General features: G+C 46.8%; 1 protein-coding gene across 1 annotated transcript; it reads left to right on the forward strand.

Annotated features, from left to right (window-relative positions):
• The first annotated feature begins 3,917 nt into the window (after positions 1-3,917).
• On the forward strand, positions 3,918-15,372 carry LOC117050446 (thyroglobulin-like). Its single transcript, XM_033156110.1, has 5 exons — positions 3,918-4,134; positions 8,214-8,368; positions 11,365-11,521; positions 13,669-13,893; positions 15,266-15,372. The coding sequence occupies exons 1-5, from the start codon at positions 3,918-3,920 to the stop codon at positions 15,370-15,372; spliced, it is 861 nt and encodes a 286-aa protein (XP_033012001.1).
• Positions 15,373-16,827: the final 1,455 nt, after the last annotated feature.

The following is a 16,827-nucleotide window of genomic DNA, read 5'->3' on the forward strand; positions in this document are numbered from 1 at the left end:
AAAGGGAGCCGTTTCTACTGTTTCCAGAGAGATAATCTAATCAGCCAGTCACATGTCGCTGGGGAAACAAACAACCTCCTTCTGCAGCACATTCAACAAACGAGGCCTGGGCAAGGGGGCGGGGCGAAAGGGAGCCGGGACTCTTATCTCTCTCCCCATCTCTTGCTGATCAGCTGCTGAGCGGGGTCCTTTCAACACCCCCTTTTCTCTTTGTAAAATAAAAAGCATGATCTGCTTTTGGCCCCTGGGCAATTCAGCTCCAGGGACCACCATTTGCTCCATAAGACACACAGATATTTCCCCTGACTTTTTAGGAGGAAAAAAGTGCATCTTATGGAGCGAAAAATACGGTATATCCAGATCTGGATTGATAGGATGGATGGATGGATAGATAGATAGACATCGAGTTCTTGGAGTTCTTACGCTTAGGATTCCGGAGAACGTATTGACAATGAGACTTTTCTGTGTGCTGTTTTGTGACTGAAATGCTAGTTAACTGGTGCTGGACATGAAATAGGGAGACCTGCGTTCGAACTAGCTTTCTGGGGGTATCCTTGGGAAGATCACACTGGAACGTCTTCACGGGATTGTTTAGTGGAGGAGGGGGTGTAAAAACGTCACATCCCCTGAGGTCTCAGAAAGTTACAAATGGAATAGATGCCTGATTACATTTTAGTCCCAGATCTGCTCTTAGAAGCAGCTCGATGAATCTGTGCCTATGGTCAGAGGAACTGCAGCAAAAAACCATCTGGCCCAGGAAGCTGCTATTGGCTAGAAGGCTGTCAGGTGACCCTTCCCTGGATCCAATGGGGACATGCCAGTTGGTGGCTCTCAGGGCCAATCCATATATATATGTATAGCAGAACCAAAGGATAAAGCTTTTTCCTGGACTGTACTACTTCAGACTACAGGTGGAGGTTGATGTGGTGAAAATGCTCTCTTGATCTCCAAATCCCTCCCCTCGGTGAGAAGAGTTCAACCTAACCTTCTCCTTGGAATGCTATTTTCCCATTCTATGCATGGCACAAACTCCTTCCTTGGACTAAATGACTTCCAATATAACCTTCCAAAGCTATTATTCTAATTTGCATATAATCCTGAACTGATGACATAGACCCCTTTGTAAGCCCCATAAAATCTGATTGCAGTACAGACATATGAAGGTACCCTCCAACATTTTCCCAATGAAAATAGGGATGCCCTATTCCATTATTGACGCAGGTGGCGCTGTGGGTTAAACCACAGAGCCTAGGGCTTGCTGATCAGAAGGTTGATGATTTGAATCCCCATGACGGGTGAGCTCCCATTGCTCGGTCCCAGCTCCTGCCCACCTAGCAGTTCGAAAGCACGTCAAAGTGCAAGCAGATAAATAGGTACCGCTCTGGCGGGAAGGTAAACGGCGTTTCTGTGCGCTGGTCTGCTTCGCCAGAAGTGGCTTTGTCATGCTGGCCACATGACCCGGAAGCTGTACGCCGGCATCCTCGGCCATTAACGTGAGATGAGTGCCGCAACCCCAGAGTCGGACACGACTGGACCTAATGGTCAGGGATCCCTTTACCTTTATTCCATTATTATTATTATTATTATTATTATTATTATTATTATTATTATTATTATTATTTATCCTGCCCATCTGGCTGTGTTGCCCCAGCCACTCTGGGTGACTTCCAACATATATGTAAGCATAATAAAGCATTAAACATTTTAAAAAACCTTCCCTGTACAGGGCTGCCTTCAGATGTCTTCTAAAGGTTTCACAGTTACTTATGTCCAGTCTTTTCTTTTTTCTAAAAAAAAAAATGTTTAGGGTTACTCTCATTTTGATTCAGGAAAATCACCATTTTATAGTTCAAACTGGAAAAAATAAATACAGTAAGTGGACAAAAGAGAGCCAGTTTGGTGTAGTGGTTAGGAGCGGCAGACTCGTAATCTGGGGAACCGGGTTCGTGTCTGCACTCCTCCACATGCAGCTGCTGGGTGACCTTGGGCTAGTCACACTTCTCTGAAGTCTCTCAGCCCCACTCACCTCACAGAGTGTTTGTTGTGGGGGAGGAAGGGAAAGGAGAATGTTAGCCGCTTTGAGACTCCTTCGGGTAGTAAAAAGCGGGATATCAAATCCAAACTCTTCTTCTTCTTCAAAAGTACATAGAGTGGACAAAAGAACATGTTTAGGGGGAATGCATACCCCTCCGCCCCCCGCCCCCCAGAAAGAAACCCAGCTTATGTCCTTGGCTCGGGGGTCACATAACTAAAGACCCTCCGACATTTCTCTGATGAAAATAGGGACGTCCTAAGGAAAAGCGAAACATTCCACGATCAAATCAGAAACTGGGACTGCTTCTGTAAATCCTGGACTGTTCCTAGGAAATTTGGACACTTGGAGGGTCTGTAAATCTGTTGGGTTTTGGAAATGAGTTTACGAGTCCTCCTGCAGTTAATCCGAAGGTTCATTATTCCAACACCAAGAAGTCAAATTTCCAAATCCTATTCAGTTGCCAGTTTTGACCAAGGTTTTATTTCCATGATCTGCCATTCTGGACGTGACTTGAGGATGGGAACACGGGCTGTCCGCAGATGAGACAGCTGGGGTGGGAAACAACAATAAATCCATCCTCTTTATCACAAGATAGATGAGTAGTAACGTTGGAATGCCCGTTGCGTCCAATGAGGTTTCCATTAAACTAATCAGTTCCGTATGAAGGAGATTCCCCCGATGGTCATTTTGCTCCTTGCATCTAGCATAGTTGGGGGGGGGGGCATCCAGCGTTTTCTTGTTGCTGTACATGTCGGGGATTTTAATGCCACGTATCTTAGTACATATACCACCACCCACATCCCCGCTCGCTGTGCACATTTGTCGGGACAGGAAATTAAGGGAGTCTTGATCTACGGATGCAGGGAGAATGGGGTGGAAGAATTATAAGGTGGCTGAGCAAACTGTACCACTGCAGCCTGCAAAAGGTTAGGTGGGAGAGAGCATGTTTCTGAATGCTCTCCCACGGATCCTTGCAAGATGAAAGCTAGCATGACAGGGAGACATGTTCCTGATGAGCTGTCTCATTCCTCTGCTAACTTTTTCGTTTGTGAGGGATTATCTTCTCGCGTGGAAGAGGTTTCAAAAACGCTATTCCTGCAGGCCTAAATGGTACAGGAATGTGCAAGAAATGAGAGCTGCTGTAAGAATTAGCAGGACTTTTGCCCTCTCATACGCAATTTTAGATTGTAAAGCACCCTGAAGACAGGGTGAAGCATGGTTACTTTATCATCATCATCAGTGGTCTTTTTAAAAATAAATAATAATTGCTGTTTTCCGTGTTTGTTTGTTTTTTTACTCTTTTAAGCCATTTTTATTGCATCTTGTACATCACCTTGAGATTCGCATATGGAAGGTGATTAATCCATTTATAAAAACAATAGCATTCTTGTTCATCTAGTCCAGGCATGTCCAACAGGTAGATTGTGATCTACCAGTAGATCGCTGGTCGTCTGCGGTAGATCACTGGTAGATCATTGGCTCCCCCCCAAATAAGTTGGACAACTGTGGCTCCCCTAAAAAATGCCCAACATTTTACCTCCTCCCTGAAAAAAACTCAACAACTTTGACCCGAACCCCCCAGAGTTTTAAAACTCTGTGAGTAGATCGCAATCTCTTGGGAGTTGGCCACCCCTGTTTAATTTTCTAGCATATTTGTCATAAGCTCGGATCACAATGCCTGGTGTAATTTTTGGCCTTCGTCTGTTAATAAGGCGGCGTAGGATTTGTCCTGTGTATAGTTAACACTGCGGGAACGCTTTTAGGAAATCTGATTACATTTCTCTCAAGGTGTGCCTTTGGTCTGAATTATCGCTAAGCTGCTTTTGCCACTTACGGCTTCGCAATTCGATTTGAGACAACTTGTGTGTAACTGTTGCTGACGATGTCCTTCCTAGGTCCTCGGTGCCGCCTGCCTTTCGATGCCCCTTATGTCACCAACGGTGGCGTTTTCTGCACCGTCTCCGATGACGCTCCGACGACTCAGAAATGCCGAGTGATTTGCTCTCCAGGCTTCCACAATGTCGGAGAAGAGATGCTGCTCTGTGATACGGAGACTCGCCTCTGGCTAAGAGACCCAGCCCATTCCCAGAGCTGCCAGAGTAAGTGCAGAAGTTAAGCGTTTGCTGAGTTGGCTGGAGGTTCTGCTGGGCTGTGGCTAGTAGAGAATTAAGCATGGCCATGAAAAAGCTAGATTTTAGCCCATTGGGTAGGGTTTATTTTATAGCCTATGTCGTGCTCCTATTCTTTTTTGATTGTGTTGAGGGGGTTTGTGGGATTCTGGAGCAGAGACCTGTCAGGAGTAGTAGTAGAAGAAGAAGAGTTTGGATTTGATATCCCACTTTATCACTGCCCAAAGGAGTCTCAAAGCGGCTAACATTCTCCTTTCCCTTCCTCCCCCACAACAAACACTCTGTGAGGTGAGTGGGGCTGAAAGACTCCAGAGAAGGGTGATTAGCCCAAGGTCACCCAGCAGCTGCATGTGGAGGAGCGGGGATGCGAACCCGGTTCACCAGATTATGAGTCTACCGCTCTTAACCACTACACAACACTGGCTCTCTCTCCACTGGTACCAAATCATATGGGAAACAGCCTTACTAGAAAAGCTAACCAACAGACTGAAACTGACACGGGGACAAATAAAAGAGGACGCCTTCACCCCGGCAGTGGCGGAGCATATGCCCATGTTGCCCAGGGTGGGCACACTCCCGAGAGGGGCGGGGTGCAGAGAGTGCCCTCCCAGGTGCATGATAGCTGCTCGGGTGCATGGAGCGGCATGTGCACCTTGCAGCTGGGTGCGGAGTGAGCTGCCCATGGCGGACATTTGGTGTGCTGCCCGTCTGTAACTCCCAAGCCTCCCCCAAGCTGTCAAAATGAAGGGGGAAGGGGGAATGCCGCCGGCAAAGCGACACAGCTCCCTCCTTCCCCCGGCGGCTCGGGGTAGGCTTGGGAGTCGTGGGTGGGCGGTGCGCCAAATGTCACCCCCCTCAGCAAAGATACCCAGGGCAGTCCACCTCCACTGCACCCCCTTCCTCTGCCCCTTCACCCCAGTGTGGCTCCCCTTTATTACACACACACATCCCAACAAGACAACAACAAGAACCCACCGACAGCATACAATCCCTCCCTCCTCCAGAACGTTATACTGTATGCAACATTAATTTCTCACATCAAATGTAACTGATCTGTAAAAGAATCTCTACGACCTGAGAATAGAGACAATGCCCTTGCTTTTGTGAGCCAAGAAAATCTTTGATAAAAAGATCTAAGCTAGATTGGATTCTGTGTAAGACCATTACACTCTTTTGGCAGTTCTGGGAAATGCTGAAAGCATGACAACTCCACATTTGCTGCCTGAATTGCAGAGGATAGGGAACCAGCCCCAGTGGGCTCGATCCAGACTTAAGCCATACTTAGAGTCAGTGATAGCCAGTGCCCTTTGGGAGTGGAAGGGCAGAAGACCAATGGTAGCTGGAGCCAGAGCCATCCCCCAGAGGCATAGCAAGCCCAAGTGGTACCCGGTGCAGATTTTTTTTGTCACCCCCCTCCCCACATCCGCCCACACCCCTTCAAGTCACAGTGAGCATTTTGCGTTTCCCCACAATGCTTTGTGGCACAGTGCCGCAAAGCATTGTGGGGGGACGCAAAACGCTCACTGTGACTTGAAGGGGTGTGGGCGGATGGTACCCCAGGTCCAGGTGGACTGAGTAAAGCAAGCACAGCTAATGCTTTTGCAGTGTTGTGGTGTGTCCTAAGCCCAAAGTCATTGGATTTGCTCTGGCTTGTGTTTGAGGCTCTAGGTGGAGGTGCCAAATGTCACCCCTTGAAGATGGTGTTGAATGTTACAGTTTAAGGTTCATTACTGTTCCACAGAAATGTATATCTCTTTAAAAGAAAGAAGGAAATGAACTGACCTAGTTTTGCAGCTGTGGAGCAGTACAGCAGGTGGTGTTAAGTTTGTATTGATTTAAGGCGTATCAGCAATCGGATACAGTATATAAGGAGGTCTGCGAACCTCTCTCAGTACCCTAGGTGGTGGGTCACTGGATGGGTCATGTTTCTGTAATGTTCTTATAGCTAATGTAATTTCTGTTATTCTTCCTTTAATTAAATCAACTCCTAGTTATGCTTTACAGTCTCCTCAACTTTTTGTTGCGCAGTTGCTCAGTTTAAATATGCCAACAGATGGCACCTTTGTACCCCCTGAGAGGGTAGTGCCCTGGTGAAATGTGCCAGGCTGCTGGGTGGAGCCCTGGCTGGGCAGAGCTGTGCTTCGGTGGCTCTTCCCAGCAGGAAGGAAAAAGCAAAGTGTGTGCTGTGTAAGCCAGCTGCTGCACTGAGCAACTTACGAGTTGTGGGGTGGGCATCACCCCCCCTCCCCTGGAACCTGGGGATAAATAGGTACCGTTCCAGTGGGAAGGTAAACGGCGTTTCCATGCGCTGCTCTGGTTCAGCAGAAGCGGCTTAGTCATGCTGGCCACATGACCCGGAAGCTGTACGCCGGCTCCCTCGGCTAGTAACGTGAGATGAGCGCCGCAACCCCAGAGTCAGACACGACTGGACCTAATGGTCAGGGGTCCCTTTACCCTTTACCTTTAAGTTCTAGTGACTTCAGTGAGATTTGCTTCCAAGCGAGTGAGCTTTGGATGAATCTGATGGAGGTGCTTACTCTGAGCTAAACAGATGAGCACCAGATGTTTGAACTTGGCAGCTACTGTCAGTTCACGTAATCTCCAAAATTTGGTGACTTCTGTATATAGATTTATTTTTATTTTTTCTTCTGCTGCTGGAAGCAATTGGTTCTCCAGGTTTATTGCTATGCTTACTGCCTTCCCGGCCACTTGGCATTCTGAGTCATTTCCTCCACCACCCTTGGAAGAATGAAAGCAAATATTGGGGGAAGGGGGGTTCTTTTGAATCTTGGCACACACCACTAACTCTCCTGGTTGCACGTGATGAACCATCTGGGCATGCCGACATTCTCAAATAGTGAGGAGTTGTGACCCGCATTTAACAGCGGAAGACATGCATTTCACATTTGCATATCAGGTTTAATTGACTTTTTCCTCCCATGCAGTTTATCTCCATTCACCTTTTGGCTGTGTTTGTAACAAATCTACCTTTTAAACCTGTATGAGAACAAAACAGCCTAAGCTGATCTCCGTTATATTTCCGTCCTCTGCATCTTTACTCAGAAGCAAGTCCTTCTGTTTCCAACAGGTGTTTTGCTAGGTACAGTGGTACCTAGGTTCTCAAACTTAATCCGTTCTGGGAGTCTGTTTGACTCCCGAAACCGTTCAAAAACCAAGGTGCAGCTTACAATTGGCTGCAGGAGCTCGCTGCACTCAAGCAGTAGTGGTGTCCGAAGTTCGGCTTCTGAAAAACGTCTGCAAACTGGAACACTTACTTCCGGGTTTGTGGTGTTCAGGAGGTGGTTTGTTCGGCAGCTAAGCCGTTAGATAACCAAGGTACGACTCTACTTAAAAGAACTTGGGACACAGGTTCATGTACAAATTAGCCTAAAATGTGCACAGGCGTTGAGATGCCTCTGGAGAAATTATGGGTTGGATCCAACCAAGTCAATCTGTTAGCACAAGGACTTCTGCTTGCGCAATGGGATTTCCTCTCCCTGCTATTGTACATCCCCCAAATTGGTTCTGGGTCCCCCTCCTGACCCTCTGGAGCATTTTTGGGTGGTGATGCTCAGAGAGGAGTGAGAGGTGAAATTCCATAGCGCAGGTGGAAGTCCTTTTGGCAATAGGATGACGTCACTGGGTGTAACCCTCAGATGGTGGGCAGCTGGATTCTTAGCACTAGGGATGAACGAATCCGTCAATGCTGGTTTCTCATTTTTCCCAGCCTAAAGTTCACTTCCCCACCTTTCCACATTAGTTTACACATTAGCCCTCATGAAAATTAATCAGCTTTAGGGTGCAAATATCTCCTAAGGTGCACAGGTATGCATGTGGAATGCCTTTGTTCCAGCATTAGATATGGATAATGAGAGAGAAGATGGGTTTTGTCTTAGTCACTTGCTGCTAGTCCAGTCTGAATTCTTGGCTCTCCCCCCCCACCCCCAACGACGAGGAGATTGATAAATGTGTGTAAAATAATAATAGAGAGAACAGGCGATGTGTCTGACTGTTTCGTATAACACTGGTTTCCTTTGCTCTCCTTCAAGGGCTCCAGCCATTCCAGAGCGTTCAAACTCAAACCCACTTCCAACTCATCTTGCCTCCTGAGAAGACCTGTGGTCCAGACTTTTCCAAGTTGCTAGGGGAATTCCAGATCTTTATTCTGGATGAGATGAAGGCCCGTGGCTTTTGTCATATTCAGGTATTCATACCTTCTTCTTCGTTGGCGATCACTCGTAGCCGAGTCAGATTGTCTTCCATGAACACTGAGTCTGTAAGTGACTGTGGAGGCCAATTCTGGATCCACACGCCCTTCCACAGTGGGGACATAGGTTTCTGGGCAGGAGTTGATCAGGGTTAGGGCTTAACAAACGTGCCTTCCTCTTAGTTCATTTCTCCCTTGCGTCCTGAGTTCGAGCATCTTCAAAGCCCATGACACCTTTGGTAAAGGCTGTTCTCCAATTGGAGCGTTCACAGGCAAGTGTTTCCCAATTGTCAGTGTTTATACTACATTTTTTTTAGTTTTGCCTTGAGAGAGTCTGTAAACCTCTTTTGTTGACCACCAGCATTATGCTTACCATTTTTAAGTTCGGCAATAATATTAACGATAATGATAATAATTCAGAGCAGCTTTCCAAGGCGACCCAAGGGTCAACATATTTATTTATTTAATTTATACACCACTCTTAATTCAAGGATCACACACAAAATAACAATCCAGGAATCACAAGGCAGCTTACAGTATAAAAACCCAAAAACACATACAGTGACATAATAACAAGCAAAACAACCCCCCTGCCCCCAGTTTAAAATGCCAACGGCCTGGCACGGGGGGGGAGAAGAATACTTTTGCCTGGTGCCTAAATATATGTACTGAACCTGCCAGGCCAGCCTCAATGGGGAGAGCATTCTACAAACAGGGAGCCACCACAAAAAAGGCCCATTCTTGTGTTGCCGACCTCTGGGCCTCTCGTGGAGGAAGCACACAAATAAGGACTTTGGATAATAATTGCAGGGCCCGGGTCAGTTCATATGGGGAGAGGTGATTCTTAAGGTATTGCAGTCCCGAGCTGTTTTTATAGGTCAAAACCAGCGCTTTGAATTGCACCTGGAAACTGATTGGCAGCCATTGCAATAAGGCCAGGATTGAATTTTGCACAATATCACGATATCACACAATTTTGCACAATGTCACACAGATCCCTCGTTCCCTGTCATAGGAGACTCCTAACAACTCTCAGCCCCCTTAGCAAACCGAGATTCCCATAGTTCTTTGAGGGAAGCTGTAAGGACGTTCAGTGGTTGCTCATGAGTAAAGCGCCAGACGCAGAACTTCTAAAACTAAGTTCTTTATTGTGCAAAGCTATATACAGTGGAGCAAAAGATCAAACGTCCATCTCATTCCTCCGTAGAGTCCAGGAATGACCCCTTCCTGTTCTTTGTCCAGCAAAAGAGGCGCGGGATTCTGAACCCCCGCCTCCCCCTTCCGCGTCCTTCCAGCCTGCGCCCTCGGAGCGTGGGAACCTAACCCCGTTTCCCGCTTTCCCCTTGGCGCTGAGGCTCTGCGATCCTGTCAGAGCCCCTGCACTGCCTTCCTGCTTCCGAGTCCCCCTCCCCACTGGAGGAATGGGAGCTTCCGGTGGGGGAGGGGGAGGACGAGCACCGGAGGTTCCCTATACTGCAAACGCTCCCGCGATACCGCCGATTGTGGGGAGGGGGGTTTCCTGACAGAAGCCATGAATGTGAATGTGATATAATGGTGCTTTAAATAGGCGTGGATGTGAACAGTGCACAAATAAACTAATATCACCCTTCCCAATATCCAGTAATTTGGTCCTCAGCTAAACGTTACAAAGAACCAACTTTTGTCAAGTTTGGCAGTGGAACCAACTAAACTTTTTGGGGCATTGTGAAATACATTTTCCCCTTTTCCTTTACATCTGCTGTTCCAGAGCTTGGGATAATTAAGAAAACAAATGTGCACCGGAAAACCTAGCTCATTTGGGCAGCTTCAAAAAAATGTAGAAGGATATATATCCCAGCGCGTTATGGTCATTATATTAAAGATTGCCAAGTCACATAAAAGGTTTTCCACTTGGCCTGCCTTATTTTAGCATGTGCCTTGTTTAGCGCTTCAGAATTCATGGGGAAGGCTGGTAGGATTGTCATCTCGCCCTGTTTTGGCTAGAACTGGCTCAGCATCCCATTCATTCCCTCCAGCTGCTTCCTCAAACGGGTGCCCTCCAGATGTTTTACACTACAACTCCCATCAGACCCACCCAGCAAAGCCACGAACAGTATGCAAACTTGCAGGACAGCCTCCCCCAACCTGTTGCTCTCCAAAGACTGACCGGAGAGACGGTTGGCTGGAGCCTGCCCTACCTGGACCTCGCTCCTCCTCCGAACCATCAGTCGATTGGCTGAATGGGGAGGGAGCAGAGCGACGGCCAGCAAGTCGGGTCGCGAACCGTGCCCATCGCTTAGATGGATGAGTGGCAATTATTACATAAAGAGGGATTTGCTCTCCTGTGGTGTTGTTGTTGTTCAGTCGTTCAGTCATGTCCGACTCTTCGTGACCCCATGGACCAGAGCACGCCAGGCACGCCTATCCTCCACTGCCTCTCGCAATTTGGCCAAACTCATGTTGGTAGCTTCGAGAACACTGTCCAACCATCTCATCCTCTGTCGTCCCCTTCTCCTTGTGCCCTCCATCTTTCCCATCTTTCCCATCTTTCTCCTTGTGCCCTCCATCTTTCTCCTGTGGTAGGAAGTTGCAAGAGCAGCTTCTTTACATGCTGCAGTGACAGAAAGCACCGGAATTTTCTGGTGTTTTTGTAATATATCCTAGTTCACCATATACAAGCAGAGCATAGTGGAAACAAGCAGACTCGTACAGTAGGCAGCCTAGCCATAATCCTGCATCCATTTCCCACAGAGCAACTACACTCAAACTGTTCTTCCTTCTTCCTCTGCTAAAAACCCACTGTCTTAAGTCTCTCTCTGCTTCTGTCTCTCTCTGTTCAAACTGTGACACACAGAGAAAAAGACCACTCAGAGCCACCAACCTCATTTGGTTAAGCCCTTCACCTCCCGTTATTTGCTAGGTAGGCAAAACCACCATGATATACCCATTTGTCGTACACCCAGCAGGTGAAAAAGTCATGCATTGAAACATTTGGCTGCTTCTTCTTTTTTAAGGTAAATGGTTTTGGACACCTGGTGTCTGTTCCTGTCTGCGATGATTCTTCTGTGCTGGTACAGTGCCTTGCTGTTGACCGTCTAGGAGTGAACATCACCTGGAGAGCTTTTCTGGAGGACGTCCCAGCTGCTTCGCTTCCAGATTTGCACAACATTGGTGGGTTTAGCTGTTAACGTGTACCGGTCTTCCAAAATGATTCCTGTCTCCCTATTCATAGACGTGTGCTAGAAATCTGCCAGGAAAATTGTGAGGCTGTTTATTATTTTTTCAGTTTCTCCCTGGAACGAGTGGAATGTTGGGGGGGGGGGGAGAGAGAGAGACTGAAATTTGACACTGCAGAGGAAAATCTGGTTTAACTATCCATTTGGGAGGGAATCGTGCTTAAATATGGTCATCACTCAGGGTTTTCCTCCTCTGCACTTTCTAATGGGCCTTTAACACAAATATATCTAGTTCCACTTTCCCAGAGGCATAAGCTACTGGGATGGGAGTGGCAGCAACACTGGGAGGAGACCAACTGCAATAGCACCAGCACTTGTAGTGTATAACATGGGGAACTGGGCCATCAGTTGGTGGTCTGGTGCATCTGAGAAAGTGAAGTCACTCCATAGCTGTCAACCCTCCCTGCTGTTCCCCACTGCTATAATAAGGTAATTTCCCGCAGAAAAAGGGAAAGGTTTGTTGTGATATTATTACAAGCCGAGCTGCAAGAAGCCTCAGCAGCGAGGTCACTTGACTATGAGTCATGTTTTCATCCTGTGGGAAAGCCACTGGTCCTACCAGCCTTCTCACACATGTGATGTTTCTGTATTGTACTGTTTGTATTTTACTTTCAGTTCTGGCTCAGAGATGCTGGACGTATTTTGCACAGCTCTGAGTATCTGAGCTGGCACGCAGAGACATACTCTGCACTTTATCTACAATAAAGTAGGTTTTAGCCTAAATGGCTTGTGTGTGTTGTTCTTCAAGCTGGGGAACAATCACATATTATCGGTGTGCACCTGGACTCCAGTAGCCAGGAGTGCACAGAGGCTTCGTCCCGCCCTGGGGGTCAGTCTCACAACTTGCCCCCGCGGGAAGTCTCATAACAAGGTTGACACCTATGCTGCAGACAATACACCAGCTTGAAGGACCCTATGGTCTTGCACATGCAAAAGGCTATCCATCCATTAAAAGTAATAGAATCACAGAAATGTAGAGTTGGAAGAGACCCCGAGGGTCATCCATTCCAACCCCCTGAAATTTAGGAATCTAAAACATCCATGGCAGATGGCCATCTACTCTCTGCCTAAAGACCTCCAAGGAAGGAGAGTCCACCGCCTCCCAAAGGAGTCTGTTCAACTGTCGAAGAGCTCTTACCGTCAGAAAGTTATTCCAGATATTTAGTCAGGACAACCTGAATCCATTGGTTATGGTCTTACCCTCCAGAGCAAGAAAACAAGCTTGCTCCATCTTCCATGTGACAGCCCTCGAGATATTTGAAGATGGTTATCATGAAGTCAGGTCATAAATTCCAAGTGTAGCTTCCTTCATACTAACGCTACTGGCTGGATTAGGTGCCAGACCGCATCAACAGCTCAGTCATTCTCTTCCCAGAAATTTTGTATGCGTTCGTTTTCCATTTTGGAATCTCCTGGACTTTGTACATTTGTCTTCCCCATTTTCTTAATGAGGACCAAATGCAAACATCTCCCAAAGCTGGCTTTGGGAGGAATGATTATGTGTAGTATCCAGTTCTGCTATCTATTTGTGTTTACATTTATGCATCTGGACTGGATTATGTGGGGAAGCAGCTATTTGTGTATGTTTGTGTGTATCAAGCACATCCTATGTATGAAAGAGCAAGTGGTGTTTAGACACGTATTGGATGTTTGTTTTGGAATTTTCTCTGGACCACCATGAGGACAATCTGAGTCTGTTCACTGCCTACACAAAGAATTATTATCAAAATATCATAAACAGAAAAAGAAGGAATAAAAATCTTGGTGTCCCATTTTTCCATATGGTGTAATGATTTCAAGGTCAATGGAACTCAACTGTTGATTAGACTTGTTTATCTGGTTTTCTGAAATATTGCATTGGGATCTCCGAATTACAAATCCTGCTATACATATTTTCGTCTACAGAAACCTGTGTTAAAAATGCATGTGTGTTGCAAATGGTGCAGACTGTACACATTTTCCTCTACAGAAACCTGTGTTACAAACACATGTGTGTTGCAAATGGTGTAGAATATCGAGCCCTGATTCTCTACCCCCACCAACCTCTCCTTTAATGCCCTGTTGTATTTCATTTCCTTATAGAAAGAGCAATGGTTGGGGACAATCTCGTTGGACGCTTTGAGGAACTAGTTAAGAGTGGTGGCTTCATCCTCCAATTGGGCCCTGAGCAATTCCAAGCAGACACTTCCATTAGTTTCCTCGGGAATGGCAATTTTGACACATCTCCTGAAGTCCGCCTGGGATGCAGGAGTGGCTACCGAAAGGTTTTCAATGCTGGAGAAGTTGCCCCAAGTCTCCAAGGATGTGGTATGGTCCATCTTCATTGCTATCTGTTTGTTTTCTTAATGTGTTGCAGTTATCAGTCACTTCTGAGCAAAGTTCAGTAACATTTCTTCTCTGAGCTCTATTGCCTACCTTCAAAGCTGCTTCCTTCTTCTGCTTCCTAGAGGTGCAACTGACAGATTAACGCTTAAATAATTTCTTGCAAACTTTATTTGTAAGTGCTTAGAGTTCAGGCCCTTCTTCGTCCAAGAATAAACAGAAAGGTGTCCAAGGCTTTAGATTCTCTCTCCCCGCCCCCAAGTCATTTGCTGGTTGCATGCCATTTGCTTTGTTTCCACGTAGCAGCCTTGGGCTTTTCATAATCCATACTTTAAATCAGGGGTGGCCAACTTCCAAGAGACTGCGATCTACTCACAGAGTTAAAAACTGGCAGTGATCTACCCCCTTTTTGTGGGGGTTCAGGTCAAAGTTGTTCAGCTTCTTTTAGGAAGGAAGGCCCTGTATTTGGTGGTTCAGGTCATTTTAGGGGTGCAGGGCAAAGATGTTGAGTTTTTTTTAGGGCAGCCAAAGTTTTTTAGCTTCCTTGGGGGGAGCCACTGATCTACCAGTGATCTACCACAGACGTCCAGTGATCTACCGGTAGATCACGATCTACCTGTTGGACATGCCTGCTTTAAATATATTAGGGAATTAGCCTTTCGCAAGCCCAAGGAGAGCCGTGTTCTGCTTGTGTCAGAAGAAATAGTGTAAAATGGTAAAATTAAATACGGAACGCCGGGCAAGAGAATTAAAGACGCATATGGTAAGGAACACTCATTTCATGAACAAGGAGCACATGGTGCTAAATGGTGCAGATGTGGATTAAAGCAGTGTGTTGACATGACGGGAAGTTGAGATGGAGCAGATAGAGGAGATGGCTGACATTTACAGGAAAACAATGAAAACAAATGATTGAGGAGGAGGAGGAGGAGAAGGAGAAGGAGAAGGAGAAGAAGGAGAAGAAGAAGAAGAAGAAGAAGAAGAAGAAGAAAAGAGTTTGGATTTGATATCCTCCTTTATCACTACCCTAAGGAGTCTCAAAGCGGCTAACGTTCTCCTTTCCCTTCCTCCCCCACAACAAACACTCTGTGAGGTGAGTGGGGCCGAGAGACTTCAAAGAAGTGTGACTAGCCCAAGGTCACCCAGCAGCTGCATGTGGAGGAGTGGAGACACGAACCCGGTTCACCAGATTACGAGTCTACCGCTCTTAACCACTACACCACACTGGCTCTCAGGAAGGAGTTCAGTGTTCTTAAAAGCTGTGCAAATCCACATTTCTCCAAGATGTGGGATGCCAATCTCTTGGAAGCCTGTGCAAAAACAATTGATTGAATATGCTTAAACGTCTTTGTTACAGATGTCTGCATCGAAGCATGGATGTCTGGGGTGGGGGCAGCGGACTGCATGGTGTTGAAGGTGGGACCTTTGGTGCAAATGCACAGCCCCACTTCTTCCCACGGATAACACTGGGAAAGGGCTTGAGGAATATGGCAGACTAGGCTCCTGCGTTGTCTGGTTTTTAGTGCTGTAAAGGCAGAGGCAGTAAACCCAGTTCTGCTTGCTGCTCGGATCAGGGAGGAAGCCTGACCCAGAAGCACATATAAAAGGAGGGTAGCCAGATGAGAAGACAGGGTTCTTGCAACTTCAGTAGTCATGCAGAAGAAGCAATTTGAGCTGCTGTAGCCTATCATGCAAATTCCGTCTTCAGGGACAGATTTGGATAATATGGTGTCCTGAGTGAGGACAAAATTTGGTCCTACCCCCAAAATTTCCTATTTTCACAATTCCTTTTGGTAGCATTGTTTTTTAATGGATCTTCTCAGTTGGTACTTGTATAAATATGTCCTTCTTCTTCTTCTTCTTCTTCTTCTTCTTCTTCTTCTTCTTCTTCTTCCGTGCCCCCTCAGCTTGACTGCCTGTGAAGGAAATCTCCTGCATACCCTAAATCCAGCACTATCCTCTTATACACAGTGATTAAAGATCCAGGTTGTCGTATGTAAGATGCTTAGGGAATATTGCCTGACCTACTCTGACCATAAGAAGAGCCCTGTAGCTGAATCAGGCCAAAGGCAACTCACCTAGCAAAGCATCCTGTTCTCATTGTGGCCAAACAGATGCCCACAGGAAGCCCACAAGCAGGGACTGAGTATCATAGTACCAGGAATGCCAGCTTGTGGGTGCTGTGCAGCGTGCATGGCCCTGGGGCCAAAATTTGTGGGTGCCCGGCCCCTTCATGGGGAATTTGGTGGGTGCTCGGGCACCCAGGGCCCCAAGAAGTTGGCACCTAGGCATAGCACCTTCCCTACTGTGTTTCCGACTAACAAGCAATCATAATAGTAATAGTAATAATTTTTTTATACCCTGCCCATCTGACTGGATTGCCCAAAAGAAATACAGGGGAACAACAACAACATTAAAAGCTTCCCAAAACAGAGCTGTTTTCAGATGTCTACGAAAATAGTTTTATTTTCTTGACATCTGATGGGAGGGCGTTCCACACGGCGGGCGCCACCACCGAGAAGGCCCTCTGCCTGGTTCCCTGTTGCTTCACTTCTTGCCACGTGGGAACCGCCAGAAGGCCCTCGGAGCTGGACCTCAGTGTCCGGGCAGAACGATGGGGGTGGAGGTGCTCCTTCAGGTATACAGGGCCAAAGCCGTTTAGGACTTTAAAGGTCAGCACCAACGTTTTGAATTGTGCTTGGAAATGTATTTGGTGCCAATGTAGATCTTGTAGGATCAGTGTTATGTGATCCCGGTGGCTGCTCCCAGTCACCAGTCTGGCAGCTGCCAGACTTCTGGATTAGTTGTAGTTTCTAAGTCACCTTCAAAGGTAGTGTAAGGACTTTCAGTGGTTGCTCATGAGAAATCAGGCAAACGCAGAACTTCTAAACACTAAGTTCTTTATTGTGCAGATATTTA

This window comes from Lacerta agilis, chromosome 7 (genome assembly GCF_009819535.1).
Source record: "Lacerta agilis isolate rLacAgi1 chromosome 7, rLacAgi1.pri, whole genome shotgun sequence".
Classification (NCBI taxonomy): Eukaryota; Metazoa; Chordata; class Lepidosauria; order Squamata; family Lacertidae; genus Lacerta; species Lacerta agilis.